Below are 19,514 nucleotides of genomic sequence, written 5' to 3'. Positions count from 1 at the left end.
CGGTCAGGATTTCCTTTCATTCCCCAGCTCCAGACCAGAGCATCCTCCATTTCCCCTTCCCTCCCGAACTAGTATAGTTGTACATGTGCCTTGGGTCTTACTTAGCCTGCTGACCCTAAGCCTGCTCACCCTCTATTAACAGCCACCAATGAGAACCACAGCCACAGGAGGAAGAAGCTTTTATTGGTTAGTTATCTCCAGAAACCAAAAAGACTATGTACCCACTTTCAGTCACGCCCTATCCCTCCAGGACCTCACACTGCTCCACCTGGACAAGGGATATAAATTGCCTTTTGGTTTTTCAAGGCCCTAGTCTTTCTCCTTCCTGTGTAGCCCAACTTAGAAATTCAGCAGCAATACCGTTGTTGTTTTCAGCAGTGTCTGCTGCAACTAGTGATACTTAGTAACAATTATGGGTGTAGGGGTGTGGGGGTAAGTGGTTAGATGAGTAGAAAGAATGATGCACAGGAAAACAGGAACATAGCCTATCGAAGGTCCCTCTGTCCTGCCTCAGTGGATTGATCCTTCATTGGCTGCATTTCTCTTTATGCTGAATCACTCCCTTCTGAATCAGATCGGGGATTTCCACTGCCAGCCATGGACCCAGCTGCAATACAAGGGAGACACTGTGAGATTACTACCACCCAATCAATGCCTCTTATTCCATCAGAAGCTCCTTCCTAGAGATAATTCTAGGAGAACACGCCCAAAGGAAATCACTGTTATTCCTTGTTTACTCTCAGTTACTTTTCTTATACCACTCAGAACCTAACCCCTTCTCCCCTTATATACCAAATACTCCAAACTTACCCCCAGAGCCATGAGATGAGCTAGTCCAAACTTAGGCACATTCCTGGCCCACAAAGGCTTAAAGTGATCAGTCAGGCATACTTTGCCACCCCTATGAGAGGGACAAGATGATCAGAAGGTGTTGACATGCAAGGTATACCATAAAGCACAGCAGGCTCTTGAGAGCACAGGAAGACTACTGGTGATCAGAATTGAGAACAAGGTCAGCTAAGTGCTTTGCCCAGGCTTGGCAGAGGGAGACCTGGAGTCTCTCTAGGCCTGCAGACTCTGGGAAAACTCCTGCCTCAGAGAGTTCTTCCCCAAGGCCTTCTTTGACCTTTTCCCATCTCCTATTCAGTCCTACCTGTACATCTTTGCTGTTTTTCCATCCAGTTCAGGGACTGCGATTTCTGGAGCAGTAGTGGGATATGTGATAGGAATCTGGAAGAATTATAAAGCTTTAATAAAACAGAATCAGAATAGAAAGGAACTAATCTAATCAGATATACACATTTTTTTGGTTGAACTGAAATGTTCTATAAACTCATCAAGCAGCAGTCACACACCAGGATTCCGGACATGGAAATGAGTAACTATAACCTATACTTGTTTCAAACCTCAGCTTTTCCCTCCCATTTAAAAAGTTATCTTTAGGGCTTCCCTGGTGGCGCAGTGGGTGAGAGTCCGCCTGCCGATACAGGGGACGCGGGTTCGTGCCCCGGTCCGGGAGGATCCCACATGCCAAGGAGCGGCTGGGCCCGTGAGCCATGGCCGCTGAGCCTGCGCGTCCGGAGCCTGCGCGTCCGGAGCCTGTGCTCCGCAACGGGAGAGGCCACAGCGGTGAGAGGCCCGCGTACCGAAAAAAAAAAGTTATCTTTGGTCCCTCCAAGAAAGGTTAGCTTGTTAACAATCACCTAATCCCTCCTGTTCTACTAACCTCCACAATTCCCACTCCATCATACTCACATCAAACTCGATGTCAAACTCATATTTGAGGAGGTCATGGATGTACCAGCATTTTCCAAACCACCTGTAACATAGACCAAACCTCAGTGCAATTTTCCCATTCTTCTAATACTCAGATGACATCTTCTTGGCTTAGATGACCAGCCTGGGAGACTCGTGGGTTGGGAACTGGGGAACTCTGGAGTTGTGGGAGTGGAGACCAGAAAGGGGCAGGAAAGGCCTGGCAGTGGGCTCTGGGACACCAAAATGCTCAAGCTATGTGACATCCCCACCCTCACACCTCCCAAGAGGGTCTGCCTACCGAGTCCCTTCCTTGTTGGACTCCAGTCGGAACCAATCATTGTCTGCATTCTTGTTGTTCTCCACGTACTAAAAGTAGAGAATGAGGTCTTTGAGGGGGGTGTTGAGGTCAAGGGCAGTCCCCCTTCCCTCAAAAGAAAAGTGTGTGATTACTTCCTCTCTTAAGCACCCATATGCTGATGACTTTTAAATCTTTATCTTTAATCTAGAGCTTTTCTCAAAGCTTCAACTCCATTATCCAACTGTATTGAAATTTCTACCTTCATTCCACAGGTACCTCAAACTTGGCAGTCTGAGTTTCTCTCTAGTCTTTCAGACTTGTTTCTCCACTGCACCAATCTCAGTTGGCAGTATTAGCATTCAGACACCCAAGCCAAAAACCTGGGAATCGGGAGCTTCCCTGGTGGTGCAGTGGTTGAGAATCCGCCTGCCGATGCAGGGGACGGGGGTTCGTGCCCCGGTCCGGGAAGATCCCACATGGCAACGGGAGAAGCCACAGCAGTGAGAGGCCCGCGTACCGCAAAAAAACCCCACAAAACCTGGGAATCATCCTTGACCCTCCTTCTCCTTTACTCTACAAACCAATCTTTTACAATGTCCTGCTGACTTTTACCTTCTGAATATTCTTTAAATCTACCTCTCCTCTCTATCTTCACCATAACTCCCAAGTTTAGATCATCATCTTTCTTTTGCCTGGATTAATGACAGCCTCCTAACTTCAGTCTTATCCCTGTCAATTCTATTTTCCTCTCTACTGCCAGTGATTGATCTAAACCCAAATTTCATCATGTTACTCCTCTGCTTAACATCCTTTAAAGGTATCCCAATGCCTCCAAGATAAAATTCAAGTGCTCAAATCTATTTGTCAAGCCTTATCTACCACTCCCTGCCACACTTTGATGCTCTAACAACTCTGATCTACTTGTGTTTCTTCGTATATGTCATGGTGTTTCTAGCTTCTATGACTGTTCATGCTGTTCCTTTTGCCTTGAATGTTCTTCTCTTACCTTCATGTTTTATCAGGCTAACTTATGTTCACCCTTTACGCCTCAGCTCAAGCATTGCCTCTTCTAGGAAGCCTTCCCTGACCAGACCCAAACTGGATTTCGGTATCTCACCTCCTGCTTCAAAACATCTTAGCAACTTCTCAGACTTCTTCTCCCTGTTTCTCCACATAATGTATTATCATGATATGTTTCTGTCCACCTCCGTAGGCTCAACTTTATTCGGCTTTGGATGCCCTTCCTAGGTACTTGGTATACAATAAATTTTTTTTTGGTGAATGAATACATGCATCAGGAAAGCTGCTAGCCTTTGAAACAGAGACCACCGCAAGAAAGTCAAATTTTCTTCTCCTTCCACAGAAGGGAGATTAGCTCAGAAGATGGCTCGTTCCTAAACCTAAGCTCAGCTCCTTGTCTCTCTGCAACTAATATCTACTTGAATTTTTAGCTCTAACGTGTATTCCTCCCTCAGGACAAGTGAAAGAGGGAGCGGAGAGACGCGGACCGGGACTTAGGGCTCCAGGAATTCCTTTTGACCACCTCCCCTACATCCAGGAGAGCAATCACCTGGGGCCAGGACACGTCATCCTCCGGGGCGGTATATCCCCCAAATAACTGCTGCTTTCAGTCAGAAAGTCTGGCCCCACCGTGACTCCGACCTGAGTCTCTTAGGAAGCACCTCCTCCCCACCGCACCTCCTTAAGTCCCCCAGCCCCGCAGTCGTCCAATATCTATGAATTCGTAAAGTTAAACTTTAAAACCGGAAGCGGCTTCCACACGGAGCCTATTCCGAAGGACACCTGATTACCCGCAACCCTTTTGCGACGCGCTTGGCAGTAGAAGCACAACTGACCCGGATAAGAGACTGATATTCCTCCTTGAGTCTCTGCACCCACAACTCCCGATCTCGAGGTCCGGCATTGGTCTTCAGCACTGGGATCTCAGACACAACACGCCGGGTGGCCTCATCCGCCATCTTGGACCAGGGCTCAAGAGAAACACGGAAGTGGTATTACCTGTAGTTTACATTCAGGGCGCCTCCATCTTTACTACTGGACGATGGGGCGTTGGGCTGCCTTGAAACTTCTTTGAATACGATCTTTATTTTATAGTAACGAAGAGAAATTGTCACCTGATCACTTGCTTATGGGTGCAACGAGAAGAAAAGAATGGAAACGGATGGCTCTGTCCTGAATATAATTAAACCGCAGATTGCTCAAAGGGTGACTTCCGCTCATGCTCAGAGACGTAATCTCAGAAAACGCTTCCGGACACTTGAAGAGTTACAGTTTCAGGCAGTTCTAGGCGCTGTCATCCTAAAACGCGCGAGTCACATGTTTCGGCTTCGAATAAACTTCTTTAACTTCCTTGTAGTTCAGCTGAGATAGCGGGGGGCCAATGCAGTGATCCATTAGGAGGGTAGTAAACTCCTGAGAATTATTGGGAACCGCGGAGAATCAAAGTATATGCGGTCTCAGCCCTGAACAGTTAACACAATTGAATTAGAGAATTCTTAATAAATGCTAAAGGAGTTTAGAGGTCACGGGAAGACTTGTCTTAGTGTAGCCTAGGCATTTTTGGGTCTGGAATGAACTCATCTAGGAAGGAATCATGTCTCTTATCTCTAGTGCATGGCACACAGTAGGTACCCAGTAATCCTTTTGCAAAATTTGTATCTTCCAGTTGGTTTTTAAACCTAAGCACATTATTTTTGGCCTTAACTTACATATCTTGTTTGCAGTGTTAATCGTTCCAACCCATGGCAGTAATTTTGGATCATATCCCATTAATCATCAAATTCTATTGTCTATCTACAACTTTAATTTCTAATGGCTGAAAACTCCAGTACAGTGTTGATAGCAGACAACCTTGTCTTGTTCTGATTTTAGGGGGGAAAGCATTGTCTCTTCCATGCCCTTTATCAAGTTAAGGAAGTTACCTTCTCTTCCTAGTGTTGAAGGTTTTTTATCATGAATGGATATGGATTTTTTTCCCAAATGCTTTTTCTTTATTCACTGAGATGATGATGTGGTTTTTGTCTTTTATTTGCATACTATATATTTCTTTCTTTGAAATATTGGATATTGGATAAGGGTAAGTCAAAGCTTGTAATATCTCACTAGAGTTCTTTCTCCTAGAGAAATAAAGATTTATTCCATTTAGGGTGTAGGCTCTGTGGTGTGGTAGAGTGCAGAGATTCGGAATGAGGCTTGCAATTTAATTGTCATAAGACTTTAGAGACGGAGGAGAGAGAAATGGGGAAACGTAGGTCAAAGGATACGAACTCTCAGTTATAAAAAGAATAAATTCTGAGGATTTAATGTACAGCATGGTGACTATAATTAATAAAATGGTATCATATGTTTGAAAGTTGCTGAGAGTAGATCTTAAGCATTCTTAACCACACGTGTAAACTATGTGAAGTGATGGATGTGGATATTGATCTTGGTAACCATTCCTATATATATATATATATATATATATATATATATATATATATATATATATATATATATAAAACTATCACATGTATCTGATTTATATGTAGACGTATATCAAACCATCACTTTATACAATTATATTTGTCAACTATTCCTCAATAAAACTGGAGGGGAAAAAGACTTTGGAGAGTTACTCTGTAAACTGCATTTTCTCACCTATAAAAGGAGGATAGTAATGCTTATAGGGTGATTTTAACTATATATGCAGTGTCTCTTCATTCATTCACATAATAGATTTTCAGGATGAAATTCACATTAAATATATGGCAGGGCTTCCCTGGTGGCTAAGTGGTTAAGAATCCGCCTGCCAATGCAGTAGACACAGGTTCAAGCCCTGGTCCGGGAAGACCCCACATGCTGTGGAGCAACTAAGCCTGTGAGCCACAACTACTGAGCCCATGTGCCACAACTACTGAGCCTGTGCTCTAGAGCCCGTGAGCCACAACTACTGAGCCCACGTGCCACAACTACTGAAGCCTGCGTGCCTAGAGCCCATGCTCCGCAACGAGAAGACACTGCAATGAGATGCCCACGCACTGCAACAAAGAGTAGCCCCCGCTCGCCGCAACTAGAGAAAGCCCGCGCACAGCAACAAAGACCCGATGCAGTCACAAATAAATAATTGAAATAAATAAATAAATAGCAGTAATTTTCAAACTTTTTTGTAATACTGGAGCCAGGTTAACAACAACAAAAAATCTCATTTGGAATCTCAAAATATAAAAATGATCAGTGCAGAGCTGCTCTTGTTCAAGTGCAGGCAGAAGACCTCTAGCCTTAGAATACTTCCTCTATGGTAACAACACATCACACTTTATTGTTTAATTGTCTTGAAACACTGTAAGCTCACAGTAGAGACTGTGTGTCGGTCTTGTTCATAAATTAATACTGTAATGCCTGGCACAAAGTAAGTGCTTAATCAATATTTTTAAAATAAAGGAATATCTTGATGAGTTAGGTAAGCATCAGACAAGCTGTTGCTTTAAATCTGCATCTTACCTTTTCTTTTTTTGAAAATCACCTTATTAGACCACTTTGTAAAGCAGAGATCATAATGCATGACGGCTGTCTCTATTGTAAGCATAGTTGCATCTCTGGAGAGTGTATTTATTTTAGAGAAGTTTCTTTTTAAATTATCAATTTAGCTGATTCTTGCTTTAAGTAATTCTCACAAGAGATCGGAAGCTAAGGTTGAGAAGACTGAAAGAAGAGTGTGTAAGCCTGAGCTTCATCTTTTTGCAAAGGAAGGGTTCATTCATACACAATTCAAGTGTTTATGGAGTTCATACTACATTCAGGCATTGGAAAAACAGTAGTACACAAGGCAGGCAGAGTCCTTGCCTTCATGGGAAATTGTCCTAAAACAGCTATAAAAAGGAACCTGACAAAATTGATTGGAAAACTCAATTCTGGGAAATACACTAACATCAGACCACGGATTTGATGGGATAGTACTGTTGAGTACATGAGGGAGCCTCTGAAAGTAGTTGAAAATCCCATTGTCAGTCATTATGGAGAAAGGTAGCTCCTGGGACAAAACGAGAAATAAATGTTGTGTTAGGGAAATAAACCTTGGATTAGGAAAGGAATTAAAACGTTTCCTCCTTCTGGTCTTTAAGGGGTTAGTCTGGACTCTGATATTCTGGAATATTACTCAGAATGGTGAGGGAAATTCTGGTTCTACTACAGGGAGGGAGCCACCCTATAGAGCAGGGGTCCCCAGCCCCCTGGGGCCGTGGACTGGTTACCGGTCCGCAGCCTGTTAGGAACGGGGCCGCACAGCAGGAGGTAAGCAGCGAGTGAGCAAAGCTTCATCTGCCGCGCCCCATCGCTCGCATTGCCGCCTGAACCCCTCCCTCCCCCCTCCCCCCCACCGGTCGGTAGAAAAATCGTCTTCCATGAAACCCGGTCCCTGGTGCCAAAAAGGTTGGGGACTCCTGTTATAGAGGATCAGTGTAGATGGGTGGCCACTTTTGTAAAATTTTCTCCTTTGTTATTGCCTTTAATTATTCTGGAGACTTCAGCAAAGAATTCTTGTAAACTGTAACATGATCTCTGTTATGCTGTGGGGAATTAGTTTCACACTTAGAGAACTTGGTAAAGAGAATGATAAAAACTAACATTTATACAATGCTTACTGTGTGCTAGGCACTGTCCTAAACGTTTTTAAAAATTAGATCCTTTAATTCTGGCAACAACCTTAAGATAGTTACTGTTATTAGCCTCATTTACATTTGAGGAAACTGAGGAACAGTCAGGTTCAATGAAAGAAAGCCCTATATCACACAGCCACTAAATGGTAGAATTGGAATTCAAGCCCAAGCACAGTCTGGCTCTAGAAATCACATCCTTAACCAGCTTTCTACCATTTCCAGGCCAATGTGAAATTAGCACCAGTGATCTGAGGGGGTGGAGGTGGTGGCAGGGGCTATTCATGGCCCTAAAAGGGAAGACGGCTATCAGTAATGAACCTGTGTTTCTGAAAACACAAAGAGAGATTGCAGGAACAAACAGTAGAGCTGCAGGAACATAAATGAGATAACAAACCCCCTCCCTGGAATGGGCTGATGTGTGCACAGGACCCTCTGAGGTGTTGGTATCATCCCTAGAGATTTTGCAACTGTGGACTTTGAGTTTAACTGCAAACTATTAGCTAGTAAGATCTTGGCAAGGGCTGGGAGTGTCAGAGGATTTGGTTAACAAAGATGAAAATACGCATTCTTTGGGGAGGAAAAACTAATAAGCAGTCAATTACCATAAAATAAAAAATCTCTATTCTGGAGGTATACAAAGTACTGTCTGAGTAAGTATTCATGAGAGAATCAGGTAAGGCTGTTAGTATTTGAACTGGAACTCTTAGGATGAGCACATTGAATGTGCGGGCAAGGAGAGAGCAGGGTAAGTATGGCATTCTAAGCAGAAAGAAGAACATGTGTAAGGCAGGAAGGCATGAGGGAATATAGTATTATATTAATGACACAAAATATCTAGATCATTATTTATAACGGAAGAGGGAAGAAAGCTCCTAGAAACTGTTAATGTTATATTAACTATATGGAATATGCTATAGAGAAATATTTATAAAATAAGTGTAAAATCAGAACACAAAATTGTACATAGATGTGGTTTTAAAATATTTACTTTTGAATAGGTAATACATACACCTGCTCAAAATTCAAACGATACAAAAGGATATAGAGTGAAACGTTGTCTCCCTCTTATCCCATTCCTTGGCTACTTAGTTCCCTTCCCCAGGGGCCTCTCCCCTCCAGCTAGTTTTTTGTATATCCTTCCAGATATACTCTATGCACTTACCAATATGTACACACATACACATTATTTTAAAACATTTTATAGAAACCATAGCATACTATTCACATTTCTGCACATTGCTTTTTTCACTGAATAATATATTTTGGAGGCTGTTCTATATTAATATATACAAAACTACCTCATTCTTCCCCCCTCCCCCTCGTTCTTCTTTTGTAGATGCATCCCATTGTATGGATCTACTATAATTTATTCAACAAGACCCTCAGGATGTTTATTTAGGTTGTCTTTTGCTATTACGAAGAGTGCTGCAGTTAATAGCCTTGCCTACTCATCATTTAGTACATATGTAATAAATACTTAGATATCGAACTGTTGCCTCAAAAGATTTGTGTATTTTAAATTTTGTTAAATATTGCCAATTTGCCTCTAGGAAGATTAAACCAATTTGTATTACTATTAGCAATATATGAAATGACAAGTTTCCCCACTGCCCCCCCCAAAAAAAATCAATGTTAACAACAGAGTTGTTTTTGCCAATTTCATGATTGAAATGGAATCTCAAGACAATTTTTTTTTTTTTTTTTTTTTTTTTTTTTTTTTTCCGGTACGCGGGCCTCTCACTGTTGTGGCCTCTCCCGTTGCGGAGCACAGGCTACGGACGTGCAGGCTCAGCGGCCATGGCTCACGGGCCCAGCTGCTCCGCGGCATGTGGGATCCTCCCAGACCGGGGCACGAACGCGTGTCCCCTGCATCGGCAGGGGGACTCTGAACCACTGCGCCACCAGGGAAGCCCTCAAGACAATTTTAATGTCCATTTCTCTTATTATGAGTAAGGCTGAATATCTTTTCATAGGTTTAGGATCCATTTGTATTTCCTTTTCTGTAAATTCTTATATCCTTTGCTCCTTTGTAATTGTCACTCATTTTTTTCTTACTGATTTGTATGAGTTTTAAAAATATATATAGTAAAGAGATTAGCCGTTTGTGATGAGTTGTAAATATTTTTCCCAGTTTGTCATCTCTTTGTTTTTGTTCATAGTATATATATATATTTTTTTTTCCGGTACGCAGGCCTCTCACTGTTGTGGCCTCCCCCGTTGCGGAGCACAGGCTCCGGACACGCAGGCTTAGCGGCCATGGCTCACGGGCCCAGCCGCTCCGCGGCATGTGGGATCTTCCCGGACGGGGCACGAACCCGTGTCCCTTGCATCGGCAGGCGCACTCTCAACCACTGCGCCACCAGGGAAGCCCTGTTCATAGTATTTTTAACCATGTGGAAATTTTTCATACATGAGGTCAAGTCTACCAGTCTTTTTCCTTATAACTTGTGGTGTTGAGTCACCACAGCAGTCTATATTATTTTTTTAAAGTTATCCCATGTTTTCCTCTAGTACTTTTTCTCTTAAAATGAAAATGGCTTTGTTTGTTCCAGCTTATTTAAGCAATACGGAAAAATAAAATTAATTCAAAATCCTACCCCAAGAGACAAAAACTGCTATCATTTTAAGTATACGTCCTTCCAGACATCTCTATGTGCACATTTTCTTTCTTCTACTTTCTTTGAGTTTAATTTACTGTTATATAGGTTCTTTTTTTAAAATTAATTTTTACTGGAGTATAGTTGTTTTGTGTTATATAGGTTCTTGAAATGGATGCAAAGCTTATGAACTTTCAGCTTTTCTTTTTTCCTAATATGTGCACTTAAGACTATACATTTTCCTGTAAGCACAGCTTTAGTCACATCTAAGTTTTGGTATGTAATATTTTTATTATCATTCAGTTCAAATTATTTTCTAACTCCAATTGTGATTTTTTGGGGGGTTACTTAGAAGTAGTGTATTTCATAACTTCTAGTTACTTTTTTGTTACTGATTTGTAGCTTAACTACAAGTCAAGAAACACACTTTGTATAATTTTAATACTTTGAAATTTGTTAAAATTTGCCTTATAGCACAATATGGTCAGTTTTTAAAATGTTCCAAGTGTGCTTGAAAATAATTTGTAATTTAAAGTTTTGGAGTACAGTGACTATATATCTGCTTGTTGAATCAAATTTGCTGCTCATGTTATTTAAGTTTTTTATATCCTTACTAATTTTTTTTTTGGGGGGGTCTACTGGTTCTGAAAGAGGTATCCTCTATCAGTGGATGACAGCAGTACGTTAAATCTCCTATTATGATAGTGAATTTGTCTATTTTTTTCCTTGTAGCTCTGTTGCTCTATATAATTTGAAGTTAAGTGCACACAAATTTAAAACTTCCTGGTAAATTGGACTTGTTGATATGAAGTGCCCTTGTTTATTTCTAGTAACGCTTTTGCTTTCAAGTCTACTGTATCTGTTATCATATAATTTCCTTTTGGTTTATATTTGCACAGTATATCTTTTCCAATTCTTTTACTTTCAACCTTTTTGAACCATTATGTTTTATTTATTTTTTAATAAAAATGTTTAAATTAATTAATTAATTTTTGGCTGCATTGGGTCTTTGTTGCTGCATGTGGGCTTTCTCTAGTTGCGGCGAGTTGGGGCTACTCTTTGTTGTGATGTGTGGGCTTCTCATTGTGGTGGCTTCTCTTGTTGTGGAGCACGTGCTCTAGGCGCGCGGACTTCGGTAGTTGTGGCACGTGGGCTCAGTAGTTGTCGCTCCATAGCATTTGGGATCTTCCCGGACCAGGGCTTGAACCCATGTCCCCTGCATGGGCAGGCGGATTCTTAACCACTGCACCACCAGGGAAGTCCCTGCACCGTTCCATTACGTTTTAGATAGTAATTTTAAAGGGTATGTATAATCTTTCCACTGATCTAAGGTGACACCTTTATCAATACAAAATTTCCTCACGTATTTGGGTCTATCCAAGAGCATGATATTATTTTCTGTTTGATCAAGTTCTCTTTTATGTGGGTAGCGTTTTATTTTATTTTATTTATACATTTATTTATTTAGTTTTGCTGCATTGGGTCTTCATTGCTGTGCGTAGGCTTTTTCTAGTTGCTGATAGCGTGGGCTACTCTTCGCTGCGGTGCACGGACTTCTCATTGTGGTGGCTACTTTTGTTGCGGAGCCTGGGGGCTCTAGGCACATGGGCTTCAGTACTTGTGGCACACGGGCTTAGTTGCTCCATGGCATGTGGGATCTTCCTGGCCCAGGGCTCAAACCCGTGTCCCCTGCACTGGCAGGAGGATTCTTAACCACTGCACCACCCGTGGGTAGCATTTTAAAATTTCATTCATACTGGGAATTCCCTCGCAGTCTAGTGGTTAGAGGTCTGTGCTTTCACTGCCAAGGACACAAGTTCAATGCCTGGTCAGGGAACTAAGATCCTGCAAGCCATGTGGCACAGGGAAAAAAATTTTTTTTCTCCTTCTTACAGATCTTGCTCATTCTTGTTAATTATTCCTAGGCATTTTATCTGACTTGTCACTATTGGGTCTTTTTTTGATTATACCTTTAACTTATTGTTTATATATAAGGGATATTTATTTCTACATGTTACTTCCCCTCCCAACCACCACTTTACTAAATTCTATTATATGTAATAATTTTAAAGTTGATTCTCATGATTATATCTATGTAAATAAGCTATCATCTGCAATAATGATAATTACATTATTTTAGCTATATAAAATGTTTATAAATAGCTAAAGCTTGGAAGAAAACATTAAGAAATGAGGTAAAATGAGTTATGAAAAGTCTTTTTGTTAGTTATAAGTTCATTAATGATTAGCTAAAATGGTAACAGTATTCTTAGCATTTTAAATGAGTTCAGGGCCTGGACACATGGTATTCTAGAAATCAGAAATATTTGTAAGTGAAATTGTTTTCTGTCTAGGTCATCTGAGGAATACACAACATAGCAAGTGTCCACATTTTCAAAGAGGGACATTCTAGATGGTGAATTCTGGAAATTAAAAAACTAAGACTATTGATTCTTAGTAAAACTGTAGAAGTTATTAAAGTGTATTTTTGAATAGAAAAGAAAGCAGCGATCCCCAGATGCCTACAGTGGTTCATGGCGATGTGATTCAGTCTCCCAAGGTGTTGGCTCTTCCTTGCCTTTGGGCCTTTAGCAGGAATCCTCTCAGCCTGGAATATTCCTCTTTTTTTTTTTTTTTTTTGAGGTATGCGGGCCTCTCACTGTTGTGGCCTCTCCTGTTGCGGAGCACAGGCTCTAGACGTGCAGGCTCAGCGGCCATGGCTCACGGGCCCAGCCGCTCTGCAGCATGTGGGATCTTCCCGGACCGGGGCACGAACCTGTGTCCCCTGCATTGGCAGGGGGACTCTCAACCACTGCGCCACCAGGGAAGTCCTCCTCCCTTTTCTTCAAGAAGTCTGGCTCCTTTGGGTCCTTTGGGTCTCAGCTTCCATGTCACCTCCTCAGAGAGAGCTTTCCCTGATCATTTTTCTGTCACAGCATTCTGTTCTTTTCCTTCATAGCACCTATCTCAATTTAAAATGATATATTTGCTATTTTCTTTCCTTAGTGTCAGTCTACCCATGTAAACTGTAAACTCCATGAAGACCTGGACCATGTCTGTTTTGTTCACCACTGTGTATCCTATCCTATATGCCTATCACAGTACTTGACATTCGTAAATGCCTAACGTATATTTATTAAGTAAATGACTGAATGACTTTCCTTGTCAGTGTTACTAGATTAACAGACTAGAACATCATAGAGACAGTACATCTCGACTTCAGGAAAACAGTTTCCTGATATGTTCTTTGAAATAGATAGTGAATTTTCTAGAATATAGAATCATTTTTATTTGACTGAAAAACCAACCAAAGAGAATTAATTCTCTAATTAGCTGGTGGGGTTGGTAAGACAGGGCTGTTTTTTGTGATGGCCTGCCTGTGGGATAACCAATGACTTGGAAAAATCATCCCCATGGGGGCAGCAGAGAGCATTAACCAAGAACCTGAATTTCTGAAACCTGGTGAAAATTGTTATATATAAATATTAGGTAACATTTATCCACTGTTTACAATGAGCTAGGCCCTGTGTTGACACTGCACATATATTATTTAATATAATCATTAAAACAGGGACCTATGACATGAATGTTATTTTATATTTGCCCTTTTTACAGATGAGAAAACAAGCTCAGAGAAGGAACTTGCCCAAAGTCATATTAGTGAGGGTCAGAGCTGGCAAATGAAGGGAACAGGTTAAGGAAAATTTTGGACAGCAGATCATTAGGATTCAGTGACTGATTGTGGTCCCTACCCTTCTATTCAGGAGCCAGCAGACACTGGAGTTCTAGCTAAGGGCTTACAGCTAGGTTTGAAGTACAACTGAAATTAGGAGCAAGTATGATGCTTGGGTGAAAATGAGTAGCTAGAGCAGCTTGGAGTTAATGGGAAACTAAGACCTAGAGAGGACTGTCAGGTCAGCAAGTCATTGTAGGATAAAGTTCAAGAGGAAAGCCCAGGCAGGGACATAGGGATCAGAGTAGGCCTGGAAGAGTCAAGAGGATACTTGTGACAATAGGTTGCTAACATGGTATAGAATTCTTTACGGGAATGTCTGGTTTAAAAAGATTTTAATGCTGGTAGAGCTGGGGAACAGCATGGACTGGGAGAAGCAGCCTCAATAGCGTATTCAGATTAAAAAAGATAAGAGAGGGCTTCCCTGGTGGCGCAGTGGTTGAGAATCCGCCTGCCGATGCAGGGGACACGGGTTCGTGCCCCGGTCCGGGAAGATCCCACATACCGCGGAGCGGCTGGGCCCGTGAGCCATGGCCGCTGAGCCTGCGCATCCGGCGCCTGTGCCCTGCAACGGGAGAGGCCACAGCAGGGAGAGGCCCACATACCATAAAAAAAGATAAAAAAGATAAGAGATCTACTATAATTTGAATTGGTAGTACCATTGACTGGGAAAAAAAATATTTAGTAGGGACATAGTAGCTATCTGAAGGGCTGACATTTAGCTCTGATGTGTTGATCCAGAGGGAAAAAATAGGACCAATAAATGGAAGTAACAAAGAGATTTTTCTAAGTACAGGAAAAAAAAAAAGGCGTTTCTAATGACTGAAAATTAGAGTGAATTGAGAATGAAGTGCAGGACATTCTGGAAATGGGAGCATGTGAAAGGTAGCTGAAGGATGTCAGTTTAATGATTCTAGTGAAGGAAGAGATAATTGTGGGAATAGAGTGTATTGAGAAGCAGAAAAGAATGGGATTCAGGGTCCAGTTGGAGGGGCCCATCTTTGAAAGCTGGAGGGATGTTATATCTCAGATGAAGCTCCAAGGAAGAGACGAACTGATATAAAGGAAGGGACATGAAAGGCGGAGGAACAGGAGAATCCTACATAGGGTTCTCAATCTTCTGAGAGTTTTCTCGAGTTTTTAGTTGAAGTAAGGAGTTCTTTTTCTCATGGAAAAAGAACATCAGGCAAGAGATGAAGTTTTTGCTTTAACTACGGAGATGATGTACAGTTTAAGCCAAAGGGGAACAGCTGCTTAGCTACAACTACCAAAAAATCTTAGTGTTTGAAATATTTTTTCTCAGTGCTGGGCATGAGAGTGCCCGTCTCCTTGGTTTAGTTAATATTTATCCCATTTCACCTCAGGAAATCTGCTCAGCTCTCTTTATTGGCATTATGATCTCTTCAGCACCTATTATATCTCAAGGCTTCATGTTTTTTGTCTGTCTGTCTTTTGTTTTGGCCACACAGCGTGGCATGTGGGATCTTAGTTCCCTGACCACGGATCAAACCTGTGCCCCCTGCAGTTGAAGCACGGAGTCTTAACCACTGGACTGCCAGGGAATTCCCAAAGGCTTCATGTTTTAGAGTGAATTTCCAAGGCCCCCCAAACAGAAAACTTGCCTACAAATGCAGTCATGAATGGACTAACTTAGGAACAGCTGGCCAGGCAACTGTCCCAATGTCTGGAATTTGTAAAATTTAGTTAAGGTTTGGCCCCAGGGAAAAGGATTAGGTCCTTCCAGTCCTATAGAGGAAGAGGGATTACTTTGAAGGCCTAATGAAGAAAAATCCCAGTCCTTCTTTTAGCTTTCCATTCTGAGTGAAGAAGGCTATCTATCTTTTCCCCAGAGGCTGCAATGAGCAGATAGGACATCATACTATTAGAGAAGGCAGTCCTCAGCATGGACTCTCCTCTCTAATCTTCTAAATGGGGCTGGGTTAAGTTTAGAAGACGGGCTCATGGAAAGGAATTACTACCATGATGTCAAGATTGCTAGGTATCAAACCACTTCCGGATATGGGTAGGGAGAGAACATGATTCTATTTTAAGAAGTAGTGCCTGCGTCTGCCTATTTTGTGGGCTTATGTGGGTGGGGCACATCCCCCTTCCATATATCACAGCTAGCTACCTCTGTCCTGATGATTTGTCCACTAGGAAAAGTTACGGAGTAATCTGTGAAGAAAATGAGAATATAGGGGGGGTTGTTTACAAAAGAACAGAGCTCCAGTATGGGGTGGTGGTGAAGCAGGAGTAGACATTTCTGGCTTTTTCTTTTTTTTCTTTTTTTTGCAGTACGCGGGCCCCTCACTGCTGTGGCCTCTCCCGCTGCGGAGCACAGGCTCCGGACGCGGAGGCTCAGCGGGTATGGCTCACGGGCCCAGCCGCTCCGCGGCATGTGGGATCTTCCCGGACCGGGGCACGAACCCGTGTCCCCTGCATCGGCAGGCGGACCCTCAACCACTGCGCCACCAGGGAAGCCCCTCTCTCTTTTTCTAATGGATATCTCTTCCCTTCAACCGTGTAAAGTAGAGGTTGTTCATTCTTCCACTCCTGTAGGAAAGGGTGACAGGGTATCATCCTTCTCTTTGCAATCCACTGCTACTTTCAGATGATTGTGCTTTCATCCTCTTGTAAAAACTCTTCCTTCTTTAAGCTTATGCCATCTGGCTCTAGTACCCTTTATCCCTCAAGCTTACTGAGAACTCCAGTGCCCATTACATAACCTCTCTGTGCCAACTCTTCCTATCTGGGTGGTTTTAGGAAAATCCATGTGATCATTAGCTAGTTTTTGACCTTCTCAACTCCAACTTATACTCCTACTTTTTTTTTTTTTTAATTATTTATTTATTTATGGCTGTGTTGGGTCTTCATTTCTGTGCGAGGGTTCTCTAGTTGTGGCAAGCGGGGGCCACTTTTCATCGCGGTGCACGGGCCTCCCACTGTCGCGGCCTCTCTTGTTGCAGAGCACAGGCTTCAGACGCGCAGGCTCAGTAATTGTGGCTCACGGGCCCAGTTGCTCCGTGGCATGTGGGATCTTCCCAGACCAGGGCTCGAACCCGTGTCCCCTGCATGGCAGGCGGATTCTCAACCACTGCGCCACCAGGGAAGCCCCCTACTTTCTTTTTTTAAAAAAATTAATTTATTATTTTTTATTTTTTGGCTGTGTCAGGTCTTCGTTGTGGCATATGGGATCTTTCATTGCAGTGCACATGGGCTTCTCTCTAGTTGTGGCATACGCGTTTTCTCTCTGTATTTGTGGCATGCAGGCTCCAGAGCACACGGACGGACTCTGTAGTGTGCAGCATGCAGGCTCTCTAGTTGAGGCGTGCAAGCTTAGCTGACCCACAGCATGTGGGAATCTTAGTTCCCCAACCAGGGACTGAGCCCATGTCCCCTGCGTTGGAAGGCGGATTCTTTACCACTGGACGACCAGGGAAGTCCCTACTCCTACTTTCGATTCCTTAACTTTACCATTTCTGGCAACACAAGTTTTTCTTGCTGGCAGCTTAAGAGCCATAGTGAAGAATGGGAGAGGAAGCATTCTTGACTGTGGAAATATTGGTGCCAGAACTGGCTGGTGTTGACTTCAAGAACCACTGAAAAACTGGGACTGGCAACCATGACGTATAAGGATGGAACAGCATGGGGGTTGAATTCCACGTGATATTTGGTGACGGTTCAAGATCTGGATTTGACCTTTATGCCAAGTTCCCAGCAAACCTGAGTCTGGAGCTAGTTTTTAACCTTTCTTGTTAGCTGCCTTTCTGGGGACATCTGACACTTTTAATAACTTCCATTCTCTTGAAACACTCTCTTCCTTCTGATTCTGTGACAATTAGGATCCAGTGTTTTTCTTCCTCACTGGTTGTTCCTTTTCAAAGATTCTCCAAGGGTTCTCCTACTTGTGCCTTAAATGTTAGAATTCACCAAGGCACTCTTCTTAGCCCTCTGCTGTTCTCTGGGGAGCTTATCCAAATCTATGGCTTCAACTACCACTGAAATGTTCATGATCCCGAAATTCTGACCTACACATCATTGGAGTTTTTAAAAAGCAGCTTTCTATAGAAGTAATATGTTATGTACACAGTAAAACAAATTCAAACAGTAAAGATGAATCTAAAATAAAAAGCATAAGTTTCATCCCTCCCAGGCCCACTCTTCATAGTTAATTTTTTAACGCTTGTGTAAATATGTAAGTATTCTTCTGCACTTGCTTTTTTTCCATTTACTATAATTTTCTCCCATGTGTTAGATTTGTACCTTCACCTGCCATTTGGACATCTCCATCTGGCTGTCCCACAGATATCTAAAACTCCTTCCCTTTCTTTGTAATTCTCCCTTATGCTATACCCGACTGCTAGCCTCTTTCTACCGTCAACACCGTGAAGAAATTCTTTACACACTGTGTCTTTCCAGTCACTCAATTTACCTCAATGTTGTTTCTACCCCCACTGTATCTCTGAAACAGCTTTCTCCAAAATTACTAAAAGACTTACTTGTTGCAAAATCCAATGGACACATTTTAGTCCACATCTTACCTGATCTATTATGTTTGACACTGACCAGTTTCCTTGATACTTCTCTCCTGGTTTCTTCTTTCCTTTCCTTTTCAATGTCCTCTTTTCCTCTCTCTTCCCTCATGTCATCTCAAATTCCTCTTTCTAGGCCATTTTAGTCACTTCCATGGCTTCAACAACCTTCTATATTCACAATCTAGGGCGCCCCCCCGCCCCCCAAACTTTCCTTTTGGACTCCCAACCCACCTTATCTAATATTCTATTATCTAATGGATATCCCACAGGCACCTAAAACTCACTCTTCCCCCACCCCAAACAACAATGAAAATGGCATTATTCCCCAGGTGCCCAAGCCAGAACACTGGGAAATACCTTGGATTCTCCCTCAGCCTCATACCCATTTCCGATCAATTTTTCCCCATCTGCACTCCCCCCTTCTAGAGGACAGACCGCTGTAGTCTCTAACCAGGGTAAGAGCTTCCCAATTGTTCTTGCCTCCAACTTCACGACCTCCAATTCATTTTCCTCACTGCAACCAGTGATCTTTCTAAAACGCAAATATATTTGTTCACACCTCTGCTAAGACTCTTCAAAACCTATTCATCACCCTTAGGATACAGTAAACTAATTAACAAGGCCTTGCGTAAACAGGCCCCTCCCAACCTCCGGGACTCATCTATTACCTTTCAACCAAACCAGGCTGCTGGCAGCTCCAGAAGGTACCTAGCCCCCCACCCCAATTCCCATCAGTCCAGTATTCAGCTCAGGCGACACTTCCTTCAGGAAGTGGGTGCTCAAAAACCAAACGCTCAAAAAGTGAAATGCGAGAGGGCATCTAGGCAGCACTTTCTGTTCCGGACCCAAGTTTACGGAACGTCCGGGTTACCAGGAAGCTCAGAGCAAAGGTCAAACCCAGATCATGAACCTTCCCCCACGTTCGCGGGGCAATCC

The 19,514-nt window shown here is 42.6% G+C and overlaps 1 protein-coding gene across 2 annotated transcripts; it reads right to left on the bottom strand.

Moving 5' to 3' along the window:
• Window positions 1–162: 162 nt before the first annotated feature.
• UFC1 (ubiquitin-fold modifier conjugating enzyme 1) lies at window positions 163–19,422 on the bottom strand. 2 transcript variants are annotated; one of them, XM_059067520.2, is made up of 8 exons: window positions 19,247–19,422; window positions 19,030–19,110; window positions 3,913–4,047; window positions 2,057–2,124; window positions 1,756–1,819; window positions 1,154–1,230; window positions 811–901; window positions 163–607 (listed from the first exon to the last, which is right to left on the bottom strand). In XM_059067520.2, the coding sequence occupies exons 3-8, from the start codon at window positions 4,033–4,035 to the stop codon at window positions 527–529; spliced, it is 504 nt and encodes a 167-aa protein (XP_058923503.1). In that variant the 5' UTR covers window positions 4,036–4,047; window positions 19,030–19,110; window positions 19,247–19,422; the 3' UTR covers window positions 163–526. The 2 variants fall into 2 exon arrangements, with proteins under 2 accessions (XP_058923503.1, XP_058923496.1); XM_059067513.2 differs by lacking the exons at window positions 19,030–19,110; window positions 19,247–19,422 and having other exon boundaries at window positions 3,913–4,438.
• Window positions 19,423–19,514: the final 92 nt, after the last annotated feature.

Source organism: Kogia breviceps, chromosome 1 (genome assembly GCF_026419965.1).
Source record: "Kogia breviceps isolate mKogBre1 chromosome 1, mKogBre1 haplotype 1, whole genome shotgun sequence".
Lineage (NCBI taxonomy): Eukaryota > Metazoa > Chordata > Mammalia > Artiodactyla > Physeteridae > Kogia > Kogia breviceps.
This window is presented reverse-complemented; position numbering and strand designations above follow the sequence as displayed.

Excerpts from the sequence above, each read along its gene's own strand:
- UFC1 (XM_059067520.2), bottom strand. The coding sequence starts at position 4,035 with ATGGCGGATGAGGCCACCCGGCGTGTTGTGTCTGAGATCCCAGTGCTG. Across the intron at positions 1,820-2,056 it reads TCCAACAAGGAAGGGACTCG|GTGGTTTGGAAAATGCTGGT; the intron begins GTAGGCAGACCC and ends TCTATGTTACAG. Across the intron at positions 608-810 it reads CTCATCTCATGGCTCTGGGG|CTGGGTCCATGGCTGGCAGT; the intron begins GTAAGTTTGGAG and ends CTTGTATTGCAG.